The sequence below is a fragment of the Ochlerotatus camptorhynchus genome, unplaced genomic scaffold (genome assembly GCF_037179485.1).
Source record: "Ochlerotatus camptorhynchus isolate MF236.1 unplaced genomic scaffold, CSIRO-AGI_Acam_v1.1 ptg000391l, whole genome shotgun sequence".
NCBI classification, from domain to species: domain Eukaryota; kingdom Metazoa; phylum Arthropoda; class Insecta; order Diptera; family Culicidae; genus Ochlerotatus; species Ochlerotatus camptorhynchus.
In genome coordinates, this window is record NW_027040878.1 from 480,075 (window position 1) to 498,202 (window position 18,128).

The following is an 18,128-nucleotide window of genomic DNA, read 5'->3' on the forward strand; positions in this document are numbered from 1 at the left end:
AGTTCCAACACTGTGACGGATGACTCCCCCGTCAACTACGGTGTCCTTCCAGAGTCGCTCGAAGACAGGCGAGCAATACGCCGTAACTCTATAAGAAGGTAATACCAGCGGTTGCTATGATGAGTTTTCACCGTTTGCTCTCCCGTTTTCAAAATGACGTCCAAGGAGCAGCGTTTCAAAATTTTGGCTGCGATTAAAAAGTGTGTGATTCTGAACTGAAACTTTGATAATTTGAAATTTGGAATTCACAGAACGTCTGAACCGACCAAAGGACGGCATCCTAACGCAATCACCTCCATCAACACCAGATGCAAACAATGTCATCCAAAATAACCATTCAAACCCAATCGTTATCATTTACCATTTATTTTCACTGGTCGAACACGGATCGGCTACATCAATATCACTATGGCTAAATCGAAACTTAATCTAAAACGGCTGGCACGCTCCACTGGAATCAGAAAACTTACAATAGAAACTCAACCCTCCTCGTTCATTCTCTACTCGTCACACTCTGGCTCCTTGCGGTAGGCCAAATTCGGCGGTGACCTCGGATCACACACCGTCCGCTGTGTCGCTTCCTGGACGCCCGCACTCAGCACCCGGAAGTTGACCTCGGTGTAGTCCAGCCGCGAGTACAGGAACACCGGCAACTTATTGCTGATGACCCAAATCGATTGCTTCGGTTCACGATCGATCTTCAGATCGTTGGGGAAGGTCAGCTTTTGCATGTCCTTCTCGACGACGCCCAGATTGTTGCGGTTGTACGGTTTGGCGAGATCCCAACAGCCGACTCCACTCTGCTGGACCAGGGTGAAGAACTGCACATTGTTGCGAGTGACACCGGAGGTCGACGATTGGCCGGCCTTGCCGCGGCTTCCGATCGGTTGGAAGGCCTTCGCCAGGCCAAAGTTTTGCCAGATGGTTTCGTTCTGCAGGACCGAGGTTGGCACTTGGAATTCCTAAAATGGCGGGGAAATTGTGGTTATTTTTTAATTGTGGATCTCGAAGGGGGCTGACGAACCGTGAAGCTGGACATCGGGTGGTAGAATAGCATACGATCGCCGTTGCGATGAACCGGAGAGAGTGACATTCCGAAAACTCCGTCGGACCACTGGAAGTTTAGATCCTTGTAGTTGTAGTCGCTGGCTACAGGATTCGGATTGTACAGGTAGTTGGTGGTGCGCCAGCTCTTGAAGTCACGTAGGCTGAACACAGTAATTCCGTAGCGCCACACATCGGCTACGTACGCGTAGGCATCGTCACATTGAGCATCTCGAATGTCGACCACGATGTTGGTGTGCAACGAGTCCTGCTTGACTTGTTCCTCCGGAAGGGTGTAGCTGAACAGAAGTTCGTCCGTTTGAAGATTGAAGGCGAGGATCTTCGGAGGGCACACCTGTTGGAGGTTGGTTAGCGTGTCGATAACACCGGCGTCCAGCACCCACAGGCGATCGCATTCGTCCACGTAGATACGATACACGGATACGAGCCGACTGCAGTCTGGATTTTGAGGGGTGGTGTGGAAGCTCCAGTCCGGGTACGGGATCAAAGGGAGATTCGGATCATGCACAGGCAGTGGGAGATAGGACAGGGTTGCCGGTACACCTGGGTTCCAACGAGGCGTGGTAATGAAGATACGATTGCGGTAGCGATCAACGCCCAACGGGAGGTTGTTCTCCGGGATGAATTGTCTATGGAATGGGGGGGGGGATTAGTTGAATCAAAGGAATGCGGGACTCATTAGACAGAACTCACTTCGTCCGAATGGCGTCGTTCCGGGCCTGCAGGCTTGGATACAGAAAGTCGATGGTCTTCCACTGGTAGATCACATCGAACACGTTCTTGCCTTGGCTGGTGGTGAAGTCCTCCTGCTGCTGCTGTTTGGTACCCAATGCGGCCACTCCTCCCGGGGCGAGATAGGGATTGGCCAGAAGTGGGGCTTGAGTGGTGATGTTGGTGCTTGCCGAACGGCTGATGGATCCATGGCGGGAATGCATGAACGGTGAACCACCGAAGGCCTGCGGCAACACTGCGATGGTTGCCAGTAGCAGCCCAAAGGCTGCCCGTGGGTTGAATCGATTCATGTTGGGTCTAGAAGAAGTGGAAAAGTATGTTTTAGTTGTTTTGCTAGTGCGGGAAATATTTTGTTTTGGTGTGGTTAGCTGCGCGCACGCTGAGTAGATAGAAAGAAGATTTTTTACAATTCTGATGCAAGTAGATGCGAGAATGAAAGATGATTTTGGTTTGTTAGTGTGAGATTTTGCGCGCATCTAGAATTGAGATTTAGATATGACGCCCCTCTCAAACATGTCAGCACTTCCACGACCTAATCAGTTCCCTGTACACCAATTAAAATGTATGTACTCTTATCTGAAGCCATATGAACCTTTCAACGTCTTCTTAGCAGCTCTGAAGTTTGCAGATCCACATGTTCACTGAACCTATCTGTAGTTTGTCAAACCTCTAGGAAGTTTTTCAAGCTTCAGAGATTCTTAGTTTTGTTAGTTCCCTGATTATCTCAAAATTTTTATAAGAAGGGGAGAGATTTTCAGATTAGTTCAGAGAAGCTTAAAAAAGTTTGATGCTTGAACATTTTAGACATATTTCGGGAATTTCAAAGAAGATCAGTGCACTTCGGAGAAATTAAGTAAAATTAAGAGACGCTCAAGGACCTTCCATGTTGTCTATAAAATCTCAGAAAAACTCAGAGAACACTTCAAAATTGTTGTGGTGAATTTTAGAGAGGAGTTTAATTCGAAAGAAGTCTGGTTGATTTAGCGAAACTGAATTTTAAATTAATATTAAGAATTACTGGAGAATTAGACCGAAGGTCATTGAGCCGAATGGTCACTAGGGTGAAGGCCATTAGGTAGAATGTTGACCCCGCTTTTTTCATTTTTTTTTTTCGTTTACGAAAATCGATATTTGTGGCATTGCTGTTCTATTATTCATCTGCAGGACAGCTCTACGAGGGAATATCAAAACGCATGAAAGGGAGTACCACACACCTTTCAGAGTTTTTGGTAGGAAAGTGTCAACCTTGTCTCCACGCTCGTCACTGAAATGTTGTGGACACTTTCATATCACCAAATTCGGTAATAACCGAGGGGTTCGCAATGTGATGTCATGGAATTGTGCTACTTCGGGAAGAGGCTGGTGTGCAGCAAAAATAAGCATCGTGATAAATCCTAGCTAAATTGTTCACCATTTCATAGGCCCTGGCAACCTGAGCAGCTATTCCATAAACATTGATCATAGCCTTAGGCTATAGATGTCCACTGATAACATCATTAACATACACGGAATTACTAAACTAACACATGTTTCACCTAGTGGACACCATATAGATCCCTCGATTCGAACTCCTGTTACGCAACGCTTTCGGGTAGCAGCCAATCATGCTAATTTCCCATGTGAACCACTTTCCTTCGTTACCGGTCGGTAACATGCAAATTCTAGCAAAACAAGCATTGATTCCCTCTATTGTAGTTTACATCGAATCGGAAAGGGACACCGCACTACGGATTTGTAGTCAGTGACAGTCCCACGACACATATGGCGGTTAGCTCCCATACTGTAAGCCAGTGGTTCTCATACTTTTGACGACTGCGATCCACTTTGAAAATTTGCATAAGCTCGCGACCGACCAATATTGAATATCAAGAGCCACATGTGAAAAGGGCATACAAGCTTTTTGTAAACAAACCTTTGTAGGCCTTTTTCTCGCCAACCAAGGGTCACTCACGCAAAGCAACAACACCATCGGGAAAGGGAAAGTTTCCCCTATCCGGTGACGTTGATGGTTTGCGTGAGTGTCATGTGGGTGGCGAGAAAAGGGCATAAGAAGGTTTGTTTACAAAAAGTTTATATGCCCTTTTCACATGTTGTTCTTGATATAGGTTTTGTAAGCTCAAAATGGCCTTAAAACTACAAAATAGCTGTAACTCTTACAGGCATGAGCTATATCACAATACACCGACATAATAGTTTTGAAATTAAGCATGTGCATGAGCATGATTGACCACCCTCGGTTGCTTCTCTGTTATTGCGAGATCAGTTGTAATTACACAGAGAACCAATAGACGATGCTTGGGACTAGCAATCATCCTCAATCTAATCTAATCTAATCTAATCTAATCTAATCTAATCTAATCTAATCTAATCTAATCTAACACCAACACGATTCTATAACATTCCCCAGAAAAGTATGCCATGTATTAGATTGACTATTTTTGTTTATTATAGTCACTACTGGAATCTTCTTTCGCGTATATAAAAAGAAGAGAAAAACTTCTTAATGGATCAAGGGGTTTACCCTGCTTTGAAAATATAAGAAATGGAAATAATCAATTCTTTGGATAAACGATAAAGAAGGAAACAATTAATTCTTTGGATTTACGATAAAGAAGGGCATATTCCCTTTTTAATATATAAGGAAAATATATAATCAATAGTTTTTCGCAAGAGATTCGAGGTAATGCCCATTCGAGATAATAAAACTCGAAGGTTGTCATTTTCTAAAGAGCTATAAAATGGTTTGGAATTGATAAATAGTTCCATAAAAGTAAACGTAGTGTATCCTATTGATGAGTGAAACTAATAAGAGAGTTTTATCATGAAAAATATATTAAATCAAATGTGTAAAATTTATCGAGAAAATTGGTATTCCTAAGATGTATTATTCAGTGTGCAAGATTCTTGCGGACCTGTTTATTTATGGACGCCTGTTCTGTAATATAAAACTGACATATAATATCAAATGACCAAAAAAAAAATGATAAATTACTAATTTCATCATCTTTTCTGGGGAATGCAGCCAGTTCTTGAAAGCTTCCTGGAAAATGATATGTATACCTACATCATTTTTCTTGTCTATTTAAGACATGTTTCACATCGAAGATGCGTCACACATATAAAAACGGCCAGGCCTACTGTGCAGCATTTAAGGGGCAAGATGATTCAGAAAACATCGGGCCTGTTTAAATCGAAGATTTAACACGATGCTTCAGAATCCAATAAATGGTACGTACGTACGTCCCAATTTTTGTAATTATATGATTGGTTGATCTTTGGAAGCATCAAAGCTACAAAGGTTAAGTGATGCTCCATTTTCTTCAGACGGTTGGGGCATGAGCACTAACTCTGGTCCTAGACTTTTATGACTTATGGCTATAGCGCCATTACTCGCTTTGGACTAGCAATCAACCTCAATGTGTAAAAACTGGTGATCTCAAACTAGGCAATACCAGCGCCGGCCGCGCCGGAACACAGGTCAAAAGAGGGTAGGAATGTTTTGACGTGACACTCGCTTTGATGGAAGCCGAGAACATCACTGCACTTCCACGTGATTCATCGGGATATTGGGTGATAGGGTTGGATTTGCAGCAGGGTTAGTTTTGGTAAACGATAAGCTGAATTGATGTCCTAACGATCATATAACTCGAAGGAGCTTGGGATTGAACCCACAGTCTTTGCCCTAAAGCCACCGTGCCATTTACATCACATCAAGCTACTACTGACGATATATCAAGCCCGGTTAAAAATCAATTCAAATGAAATGATGCCCCCGAAAGCAGTTAACAATGTTTTTCAAAATATAGATCTTAAAAAGGATAGGAAATTAGATCAAAACCCTACCTACAATGCACTGAAATCTAATCGACCGAGTGTCAAACCTGCATGTTCGGTGGCGGAGATCACGACATCACACACATCAGACCTTACAAACCGATCAAACGCACCGGGAAGAAAACGAAACTCATGATACAAACCTCAACTGGAACACACTCACCAAATCAATACAAGTATGTATTCCGACCACATACTGTCTGGGAGCGTATTCCAGAAGCTTCCATGCATATTTTCCTCCAACCAAATTCACAGCTGCACGACAACTTGGCAGAGCAAATCTTCTTTCATATCGCTCCATTTCTTCTCGGCACGCACAGCTTTTCCAGCACACACCACACCACCACTGATCAATCAGATCAACTCCCCCCACACAGCACCGATGAATCTTCACTTCACTCCGCTTGTTGTATAACCCCACCCTCACAAAGCGATATGAAAACCATATTTTTTGACGTAGACTACGTCTTACAGGAAGGTACTGGGGGTAAATCGAAAATATAAAATTGCGACCGTCACGAAAAGGTGTAAGGTTTTGAACGCTTATAACTTTGTCATTTATAGTTGAAATTATAATCCAAATACACCAATCGATAGGAAATAAATTTCAATGTGCAAATAAAAAGTGATGATTTTATCACTGTTTTCATGAAATAAACGTTCTCCCAAACCCAGTCATCATAATTGAGTACCATTTGGTTTAACAACGTGCTGCTTGAATCTAAAAAGTTATAAAACAGCGCTGCTTTTGTTCTTCAACTCATTTTCGCTTCGGACGCAGGTAGCAGCAGCAGCAGTTGGAATACAGAGGTTCCTGTCAAGCGCGTAGCGTTCGAGTTTTCCACCTCGAACTTTGCGCGTCGTTCCCGTCGAGATCACTGGCTGCAGGCAGCACCGTTGTCTTGATGGCACAAGCGCTCCGAACTGAATCAACCTCCTTGTCTGAGTGATAACGATCCCGAGTTCTACAAATCTCGATTACTTTTTTGAAAGGTCACAAATTAAATTTAACTCGCCAAATGGGTCACAGCCTTGGCAGTAAAATAAGGCACCATCCATAAATGACGTAGAATTTTTTTGACCAATTAACCCCCCTTCCCCCTCGTAGCGTGTTTTGATATACTTAATACTTGACCGGTCACGAATACTGAAACCCCTCTCCCCCCTTAGCTACTACGTTATTTATGAAAGTTCCCTAAGCATTGGGCAATAGTGAAATCAGTGCCATGTCTAAAGAATGTTCCTATTTAATATTCAGGTAGGGCTTCCTCAGAATCAGGGGCGTCTCGTCCATATGTGCACCTCGTGCACTGCACAGTCTCGAATTTTCAAAAAGTGAAATTTATATTTCATAAAATTTAAGAGATTTTCATCTCAAAAATTCTTTTAGTTAATTCCATTTAATACTCAATCAAAACCATTTTTGTCCCCCCCATTTATTGGTTTCATATGGATAGTAACTGAATTGTCCACCACATCACTGGATAGTAGCTGAATTGCTTACCATATCGCTGCTCAACCTCCGTTTTACCCGCCACTGAAAGAAAAGTAAGAAGCGAGGCATAGCGAGCTTGTTTTCACGTACGGGTACGCTGGGATTTTACCACGTGCAGACAACTCATTTTGGGCTTCTATGGCGTGGCGAATGAGCGACACAAAACAAGCAAGGAAAATATGCCTTCGTTCTACCAAAGCCACCGCATGCTTAGTTCTCCCAGCCTGAGCACTTTTGCTTGTGCACCGAAACGCTCGTATTTACAACCAGATCAGTTGTATATGTATTGAAGTCCCGTAAGCATAATTGCCGATGTGTTAGTGTTTATTTTGTGCACTTCTATCTTTGCACAGTTTAAAGAGAAGAGAATAAATTGAAAAAAATGCTTATTGCGAGAAAAGACATCCCACGGCCAAAGTTGGACAACTTGAAAACGACATGTAAAAGAAATGATAAAATCATAACGCAGAACTTTGCCGAAAATGGACAAGTGGAAATGTTTCTATGCAAGAGTAAGCGAAACTGGTAGCAGAACTGTTTCCCATCATCATTTCGTTTATTTTTCATACAGGTATCCAAGTCGAAAGATTTGTATCCCATTTTTTTTATTCTGCATCAAAATTGTCTTCTACTGTTACAGACAAAATATAAATAAAATAGGTGCACAACTAGTGAATTTTCTCACGAGACGCCACTGCTCAGAATGCTATGAAAAAGCACACATACGGGTTTGACATTTATGGGAAATTTCGGAATTGATCGTGAATATCTCGTGATCAGGACATTTTAGCTTGAAATCCCTCCATTTAATTCTCGGTACATCTTGTATCTACCGATTAAATTGAAAAAAATTATTAGACATTGTTTTTTTTTTAGATTTTGTGCGTTTTGCATAAGAAACGGGGGTGTTTCTGTGGTGAAAAAAAAAGGATTTCCCTGCACAGATTGCAGAATTCTTTACCAAGCACTGAAATGTTCAGACGTTACCTCTATTTATGCTTTTAGATTAGCTCTGTAAGTCTATCCCAACAAACAATTTGAGCTGATTAAAAGCTGAATAAGCTATTTTTTACCTGAAGTAGCATATTTTTGCCTGAACAAGCTCTTAATCAGCTTACTTGGAAAATTATGCTATAGAGCGGTTTATAAAATCCCAGATTTTTTGCTGATGGGGCGAGGCATAGCAAGCCATTCGGTTGCATAATTATCTAAGGAGGCGGGACTTACAGTGCTATTCTCTTCGCATAAATAGAGGTTCCCTCTAGTTTTTTGCAGTGCTAGGTACTGAAATTCGACAGTAAACGTTGAAAAGGGCCTACTTGCAATGATCGAATCTCTTCATCGATTTTCTCTCTACTTTGCTATAGCTAAGCGAAACAATTCAAGCTGAACATTGCATTATGACCTAAGTAACATTGACCGATTCTCTTCGTCAACTTTCTCCTTGTATCCACTTGGCCATGTAAAGACATTCCTAGCTATTTTCAGCCAGAGGGGCCTCATAGCACGGTATTACCAAGCCGGAGGCGGTGGGGTCGATTCCCGGTCCAGTCGAGGAATTTTCTCGAATTCCCTGGGCAAATAGTATTATTGTGCTTGCCACACAATATACAAATTCATGCATTGGTATTGACATCGAAAGCCCTCAATTAATAACTGTGGGAGTGCATTTAGAACACTAAGTTCCCAAGTAACCAAAAGTTCTGATAAAAGGCTATTTATGGCTTAAGCAGCTTGGTTGGAGGTGGTCTATAGAATTCTGAGCAGCCTCGTTTTTAAGTCGTTATAAGAACTTGAAAGTTCCGGTACCATAATTGAAGAGCATTCTAAGCAGCCTCTGGCAGAACTTGGACGGAATTTTTAGAAAATAATTCAAAAAAGGCTTTTGTCCTTTACACCAATTCTATATTTAGTTCGCACTTTTATGAAAGTTATTTCTAAAGGTAGGTATTAATGTGTATTGATTTATCAGCATTAGTAGTCGAATTGGAGCTGTTTGAAGAATTAAACCCAGTCCTTCTGCGCGAGATCCCCAGCACGAACCGCTGCGTCATCTGAGATATAATAAAGTGAGCTGTTGTCCCGCCTACTGTTGGAGTTTTCAGTGCCAGCTGACTGACTTGAATTCGAAACACAACACCTTGCTGATTTTTAAATTGGTGTTTGTCCGCATAGTATTCCATCACACTTGTGGCGCAGTGGTTAGCAATCGTAGATCACATGCCGAATACTCGGGTTCGAATCCAGGACATTATTTTTTTATTTTTATTTTATGTTTGAAAAGAATGTTGCATATATATTAGAAGTATGATTTATTCGGGCCACTGATCATTTCATATTTACTTACATTGAATTTTGTTACTATTAAAGACTTGTGCGGTTGGCTTCATGTGGCTGTGTTCTGTCGGAACTTTATTTGAACTTTATGGAATTTGGAAGTGATTTTAATCACAGAAGTGATAGGGTTCTGTGAAAATGTTGTGCCGTTACGTTATGTCCACCATAGAACTACGGGATAAAGGAAAATTGGGAGAAAGAACGTGCATTGCCCAAAATCGGCCTCTTTTAATATCAGGCGTCCGTGTGCTAAGAGGCATTTTAATTAGCTAAGTGCAGTGGCTGCTGTTTTTGAACGTGAACCAGGACCCCCCCTAGCAACAGCTAGTGTGCGCTAGGGAAAATTAACGTTCAAGACCTCTTTTTTATGTTGGACCTTAAAAAGGTCATCCGTCAGCACACGGCCGGCTCGGGAAATTGGAAACAGTTTCCGAGCCTAATTGTTAAGGACCGAAACAATATTATCTGGCCAAACGTAGGCCATAATCGCAAAGGAGTTTTCCCTTCTCGGCTTAACCAAGGTGGCCCTGCCACGGTCGGCCGATCGTGCCAACGAAGGACGACGCCTGGCATCCCACCGTCCAGCAACGCCCGCTGGCCCGTCATCCGCTCGCTTCGCCAAACTGGCGAGATTTCCGGCCGCACAGTAGGACAGGAGTCACTGTGTCGGCCAGCCCGATTCACTATCAATGGCAGCAGCTTTATGTACAGGTACAGTGAACAACGCGATTAGGCTACACGGCACATATTACATGAAATTATAAACACAGAACAACACGTACATAATACAGAAAGTGGCGAATAAATGCGTTAAAGAAAAGTGAAAATTCTTCGTTTTTGTATTGATTACCCGGTAACTAGCCGACCCTGGGTGTTCCGGAACTTGCTCTTGCCGCCTGAGGTGCTGTATGTTTAATCTCCGAGTAGGTAGTTGGTGAGTGTTTAGTTCTTACATCAGTTATAAACCACTGCGTGCACAAAAAACAATGCTCATCGCAAAAACCCAATAATGTATCAGCGGCAAAGGCAAGGCAAATTTTGGACCCGTTCTGCTTCATTTTCTCATAAAAAACTATTATTTACGTGCCAACCAATCAAAACATAGATCAAACATAGATTTAACAGATGCGTAAAAACTGTAAATATGACCTGTAGTTTTTTTCCTAATAAAATTGCAAATTTTGCAAACGGTTGTGGGTGGACCATAAAATGATAACTACGCTTTCCGTGAAATATTAGAGCATTTTAAGACCAAAACGCATGGAAATGAGTGTTTCCGATTTCAATGAAAAAATATTCATTGGTTTGCTGCTACCAATGGTTGCATTTTTTATTTATATATGACTTGTTTCTCCAGAGTAACTTTATAAAAAGTCGTACACATAAAATTAATTTTTTTTCCAAAAATCATAACATGAACATGATTGATTTGATCAAAATGATAACTGAAAAGAAGCTGTAGGTAATTAAATGCTCTTTGAGAGAAACAATTGAAGCGGCGCCGGTGGTGTAGTGGTAAGCGTGATTACCTCTCACCCCAGCAGGCCTGGGTTCAATCCCAGTCGGCGCCGCCGGGATGTTGGTCCCCGGTTCATGAGTTGATGGGTCGATAGGTAGGGTCCAGGTGTGGGAGCTGCCTCTCTGGCGTCGGTAGCATTGGTGCTCAGCACGCAAAACAAGATCGACGGAAAACAAATCAAAGGAAAAAAAAAAAAAGAGAGAGAAACAAAACCGGAGAACGTTGATATCTGGGCGGAATTGCTTTTGTAAACAAACACGTCAATCGCCAATTTCTCGTGAATAAAAGAACAATCTCGCGAACAAACTATACCAAATGATAGAGGAATCATTCATCTACCTATTTGTGTTGTTAGTTTTTTTTTAGATTGAGCTTTAATTCGCGAGAAATCGGCAAATGACGTGTTTGTTTACATAAGCAATTACGCCCTAATCTCGAAGTTCTCCGGAATACATTGAAAGAAAAAAAAACTATGTAGATTCACAATTTTATAAAAAGTGTAAGCTGGTAGATTGGCTTCAAAAAAATCTGTATTTTTCAAAAATTTTATTGATTTTTAGAGTATAACGAAATTTCACATTTGCAGTGATTTGAGATTTGGGCGTAATTGCTTTTGTAAACAAACACGTCAACCACCGATTTCTCTTGAATAAAACCTCAATCTCGTAAACAAGCTATGCCGAATGAAAGAGGAATAATTCCTTCACCTGATAGTGTTACTAGTTTTCGAAATTGAGCTTTCATTCGCGAGAAATTGACGATAGACGTGTTTGTTTACAAATGCAATTACGCCCAAATCTCAAATCACTCTAGAGATAATAATTTTGTATTATCCATATGGTGGCTGTCAGACTTGCCCGTTTCTATCTAGACCTGGTTGCTCTTCTCCGTCGGATTCGATCGGTTTGAGTCCGGAAAGTGGATGTGCGTTGCCGTCTCCTCCATGATGTTCTTGATGTTTTTGTCCCCGTGACGGATTATGAACGAGAGATTAATGAGATCGTTGAAAATTGACAGCGATTACTGCGAGAAACTGCACGTCATGCTTGATAATTTGTGTGCATACAGAATATAGCCGCTATATTGATAGTCTGGCAGATAGAATTTCGATTTATGAAAAAGCAATTCAATATATTGTAGATCAACAATTGAAAAGGTACTATCAACTTTTATAGACAAAACGTTGATTATTATTTCCTCGCCAATCGAACGCAAATTACCGGCATCATCAAATAGGGGAAACTTTCCCTAACTCAAAGATGGTATTAATTTGCGTAGGCGAGTCTTGAGTCACGAGGAAAGGGGTTCCGAAGTTTTGTTCGCAATTAGCTGGTGTGCTCTTTGCTGTTGTTGGTCGTGATTTGCTCGATTGGTTCCGCTATTTGACAGCTCAATTGGTACCCGCGATTCTATCCGCCAGACTATGAATATAGCGACTATAATGCGGAAGGGATAAGTTGGGAATAGACAGAATAGATGGGATGGATTAAAATTTTGGGCACATTGGAAATTTTATGAGAGATTTGGACAAAAATGGGATAATCCTGAAGTGTCGTTCCCCTGGGCCGGACTAAAAAAACTGAAACAAAATAAAAGCACGCAGCGGAGCCAAAACACAACCGTTCTCGAAGCGCACTCGACATAATAGTTTTAAAATTAAAGAGAAAATCATATCAAAGTGACGAAATGGTACGAAAGAAAACCGTCTCCGGGTCCAAGTCTCAACGCCAAGAATCTTTTTGTCGAAATACCAAAAATGTCCCACAATCTAATAAGTTTAACTTAAAATATAACTTAACTCAAAAATTAGATTTTTTTTGTTCTAAATTTTAAAAACTTATGTCCAAGTTGTCTGGTAACCGCGACCCACAGATTGAGAAACGCAGCTATATACATTCGAGTACGATATCATTCTCGATATCATTGAATTTACATGATAACCGGGCATCGGAATCCACCGGCTTGATTGGTAAGCAGCGAGTTGGGACGCAAGAACGATAAATGCTTCATAAAGCTCCTGGCTGAAACTAGTGTACTGATCGGTTCCAAATTTAGCCAGTCGAATTCATCTGAACCGTATCATCGAACAAATCTATAACCCCGCATATTAACTCTCGTAAGCCAACTCAACCGCATCTGTTTATTAGCAACGGGCTTAACGCATGAACCAATCAATCCCACCAAGTCTGACACTAATTCAAGAACACCCATCACTGCTCAGCACGACTCAGCTACTAAGCTTAGCCAACCAAATAACCAACCAACCAACCCACAACAGCTCGCTCCAGACATCATCGCACCGACATCAATTATAGATATCTCTTGTTCAGTTGCATGTTCTTTTTTTTTGTGCTGCCTCACTGATTTGCCTAGTGTTGAACTCCGGCCGCAGCGAAAACAACTGTCACAAGGTCGTGCGGTAGGTACCTACCGCAAATCTATATGGAACCCACCATTTGATTCATGGTTGGTTGAGAGAGAAAAAGTCTAAGTCCAAGCTGAAAGGTCACCCAAATTGAGTTTAACACCCCCCAGCCCCACTACTGGGGCGTCAATTTGCACTCCCAGTCAGTCGGCAGACGAAAACTTTATGGCTTTCAGACTTTCCTGCAGTTGCTTCGTGACTACAGGTTAGGATCTAATTCCATTTTCGGCTACAGTGACGATTGAACAAAAGGTCATGATTTCGCAGCCCTAATTTGCACTTCTGCCGTTGGGGGCGTCGAATGGGCTAAAAGTGTAATGCCTTCACAATGGCACAATCAATCAGTTCATGGGTTTGGTGATGACTTTTGTAAGGGGGAAGACAACTTAAATAGATTTGAAAGTACAATCGACAATATATGAATGTTTTCAAAGACGAATACATGTAAAAGATAGAGCTTTTTGTGGTGAACATGGTTTGATCTTAAACCTAAGAAGAAAGAAGAAAATGAAAATATCATAAAATATGTTAATTTATTCGGCAAAGGTGTCCCGCCCCCTGGACTATTGACACAGAATAGAAGTCGACATAATCGGCGAATCGACAAATTGAAACTTTTTTATGCTCAGCAAGCGATGCCAAGGGCTTTCACGCCATCAAAGCATGCTACCCATCTTAACTGAAGGCACAAAAGCGTTCTTTTCGTCAATGGAAATACCTCACTTTCTGGATCCTTTTCTGTGCCGCTATTCATGTCATAAATTAAAACCTCTCGATTAATAAGTTCGTGACCCTCCGTATCTCTGGTGAGAGGAAGTTCCTGCTGCTATTATAAAGCATAATGAGGCTTATTATTTTACAGCGAATGGAATTTAAAAGTAAATCATCGATGGCTTAGTTAAACAAAAATTGAAATACCATCCAATTAAAAATGTGTCATAGAAAGCAGTTGCGTCATTTGGTTTTTTTGTTTGTCCGAAGACGTAAAGCGAACGATAAAGTTTACAAAAAAGACTTACCACTCCCAGTTAAGTGACTGAGATAGGATTCCAATTTATCGAGAATCCATCTTTCATTGCCAAATAAAAAATCTACCTTGTGTTCTCCTTTTACGGTTGGCCATGCTTGACTTGAGTGATAGAAATACTACTCGCCTAGAAAAAGGTTTACCCCACAAAGATGGGACCAGCTTGTTTTTGTCTAGACTCGTTGCTTAGCGGGTGAGTTGAAATCATTGCAAGGACGTTCAGCAATTATAAAGCTGTTGGCAGAAAAAAAAGGTGGAAGGCTTGGGATTGATTGATGTAGTATAGATCCTAAGTCAACTAATCAGGTCAGTAAGTTATCGGCATCCAAATCAATCAATAACTTAAATTAAAAAATGGTTAAGCTTACGGTGCAAAAATTTGCTATAGAATCAAAAATTCAGTCTACTCTCCATATTCCGATAATTAGGGACCATTGAGTTGTAGAATTAGCGCCTTGTAGAATACAAATATTTATTTTAGGCTTCCATAATTTTAAGATGAATCCCAAAGTATCCCATCTTCTGTTTTATGACCAAACATTTGTTGGTTCTTAATATGCATCCAATATTAACCAATTGCCAATTCTTAACATTTGATGCTTCGCATGAATGGTCAAGCTCGCCCGAAACAATGTCGGGTGTGTTTGAAGCTTAATTTAAAAAGTTGCCTCTGACCTACTCCGGGAAGTTTCTCTAGTTTTTGACGCAGGACTACGTTTGTGATTTCTATATGGGGGTACATGTTACGAAATTATGAAAGATTTTCAACGTAAATAACTCAGCTGCCCCTGGACAAATTTTAATAACTTTATCACCAATCGATCAGAAATATTTCTACGCACCGATAACAATGATTTTGACCGTTTATTTCCAACAAAAAATGTTGTAAAAGTGGTAAATGTCAACATTGTCAAAAAGCGTCTAAAACAACTAACAAATCCGCCGTACATGCATATGCTGCTTCCCCTACACAGTCATTAGAGAATCGTTTCTATGCGAAACATGTCGATGTACACTCCCGATCATAAGTTTAAGGACACCCCCAAAAAAAAAACATGACAAATTTGTTATGTTCATATCTCTGTCATGTTACGTCCAATTTTCGTTCTCTTTAGATCATTTGAAAGGTATTGAATGGAACTTTCCTCGTAGTCAAATTGTTCAATATAATTTTTAAATTTTGTGTGCTAAAAGTTCACCCAAAGTTACAATATTTTTCAAAATTTACTCTGGAAGATCGTGACTGATTTTCTCAGAATTGGGTTGGCCAAATTTTGAAATAAAAGTAGTAGTAGAACACTTATGCTATACCATTCGTACCATTCAAATAACCTTTGGAGATGGAAAATTGAACGTTAAATGAGAGATAATTGAACAAAACATATTTGCATGGTTTTTTGGGGGTGTCCTTAAACTTATGATCGGTAGTTTAGTATTACTGCTTCCCCAACACTGTCTTTAGAGAGTCGTTAGTAGACGAAACAAGTCGAAGTGGCATTCGCCTTCGATCTTCGGGCGTGTGTGAATAGGGAGGATGCAATTGTGTAGCATTTTGCACACTCATCGTCATATTCAGAACCACACGCCCCGAACGACCACACAAAATGCTCTCCAGAGTTGTAATCTTGTAACCAAACTTGGGAGCAGGGGTTCTAAAGGATGTCCACGATGAAATTGCCACACTATGAAATTGCTCTAACTTTTTAACCGTTGGGTAGAATTTAATGAAAATTTGGGTGGATTTAGTTCATAGTGCATTATTTACATCCTGCAAGTTTTTAAGTCCTGTGATCAAAACTCGCGGAAATGGAGTCGAAAGAACAGCTCGTGCGTGATAAAATCTTGCGCATTCATCACGAGAACAAGGATCTCTCGCATCGTTCCATCGCTAAAACGTTGGGAATCGCGAATTCCACGGTGTCGCGAGTGATTAAGCGGTTCGAGGAATGGTTGACCACCGATCGGAAGCCCAGAAGTGAAGGAAAAAGTATTCCGTACAACACCAAAAATCACAACCGCGTAGTTGGGGCCTTCAACCGAAATCCGAACGCCTCCGTTAGGGATGTGGCTAAGAAGCTGCACCTAAGCCGAAGTTTTGTCCAGAAGGCCAAAACTAAGGCTGGGCTTCGAACGTTCAAGGTACAAAAGGCCCCTAATCGTGACGAGAAGCAGAACAAGTCCGCCAAAACCCGTGCCAGGAAGTTGTACCTCAACATGCTGACGAAAGTTGAAGCTGCATCATGGACGACGAAACATATGTGAAGGCCGACTTCAAACAGATCCCCGGCAACCTGTTTTCCACGGCCAAGGATAAGTTCAACGTTCCGGAGCATGTCCGTACTCAGAAGATGTCCAAATTTCCGAAGAAATTCCTGGTTTTGCAAGCCATCTGCACGTGCGGGAAGCGGAGTGCACCTTTCGTGACCCAGGACACGATGAACGGACAGGTGTACATAAAAGAGTGCCTCCAGAAGCGGCTGCTTCCTCTCCTGAAGGCCCACAACGTCCCAACAATCTTCTGGCCGGATTTGGCCTCATGCCACTACTCCAAGGACGTGCTGAAGTGGTATGCCGAAAATGTTCAACCCTCCCAACACTCCGGAGCTCCGCCCCATCGAGAAGTACTGGGCGATTATGAAGCAGCACCTTCTTAAACGACCTAAGGTAGTGAAGACAGTCGAGGAACTGAAGAAAGTATGGGTTTACATGCAAAAACGGTTGATTCACAGGTTGTGCAGAATCTTATGGCCGGGGTTAAGGCCAAGGTGCGGGCATTTGCGTATGGACTGTAAATAAAATACGAGTAAATGGTAAAATGAAGTTTAATAGTTATTTCTCAATCCCTGAAAATTTGATGGCAATCGGATGAAAACTCGAATTTTGCGAATCAATTTTGTGTGTGGCAATTTCATCGTGAACACCCTTTAGTGATTTTGATCGATTCTCTTCATTGACTTTGTGTTCCGTTAATAACTCGACGGCAAACACATTCATTGATATGTTTGTTCTTCTGGATGATAGAAGAGCATAGCAGAAATAGTGCGAAATAGGTTAGTGAAGCCATGGTCATCATAAGAGGCAATCGATGAAGATATTTGAATTTCACCCCTCTGCTTCTAAGCCCCTTAATTCAGTCGTCGTCATAGCAATGAAAACTAGCATCGGTGGTTCTTGGGTTACACTTACTGGTTGCAATACGGTTGTTTCGAAGAGCCACCAAATAACATGAAATTACACTATTTTCTAGGGATGCCTAAAAATCCAATTATTCGATTAACGATTAATCGTAAAGATTTTTCCAGCTATTCGATTAAATAGTTATCGAATTTCCAATAATTCGAACGCGTAATCAACATCCCTTCTTATTCTCGTTTGATTTAGCGCAGTAGAGAAAATAAATACAATACTAATTTATCTGAACAGGCATAGAGAAGAACCATGACGTGAAACAGGATCATAAATTCGCCGAAAAAAGTGTTAAGCGTCTTTCTGCTAAGATTTATCAAATTGTTTAGGGAAGGAGTTTAACGAGAAAAACTAAAAAGTAGAGGAGCTTTAGCTGGGTGGAAACTGATATTCTACGGCCTTCCAACCTGTCGTAGACTCCATCGTACTACCATCGGCCTTTTTCAGGGCCACCAAGATTTTCCAAAAGAATTAAATTTCTGATCATGTCCCAACTAAACTGGATTTC

General features: G+C 41.3%; 3 protein-coding genes across 4 annotated transcripts in view; 2 read left to right on the forward strand and 1 right to left on the reverse strand.

The window, feature by feature from the left end:
• Nucleotides 1–18,128, forward strand: part of Rh7 (Rhodopsin 7) — a 274,211-nt gene that overhangs the window by 67,513 nt on the left and 188,570 nt on the right. The window lies entirely within an intron of this gene.
• The window catches only part of LOC135710559 (uncharacterized), a 331,677-nt gene that overhangs the window by 50,819 nt on the left and 262,730 nt on the right, over nt 1–18,128 (forward strand). The gene's annotated exons all lie outside the window — the stretch shown is intronic.
• The window catches only part of LOC135710553 (protein yellow-like), a 44,163-nt gene continuing 26,391 nt past the window's right edge, over nt 357–18,128 (reverse strand). Inside the window, exons 2-4 of the mRNA XM_065233159.1 lie at nt 1,759–2,094; nt 1,025–1,694; nt 357–962 (exon numbers count right to left, since the gene is read on the reverse strand). Coding sequence (XP_065089231.1) covers nt 501–962; nt 1,025–1,694; nt 1,759–2,087 — 1,461 coding nt within the window. The 5' untranslated portion in view covers nt 2,088–2,094 and the 3' untranslated portion in view covers nt 357–500. The remainder of the gene's footprint in view (nt 963–1,024; nt 1,695–1,758; nt 2,095–18,128) is intronic.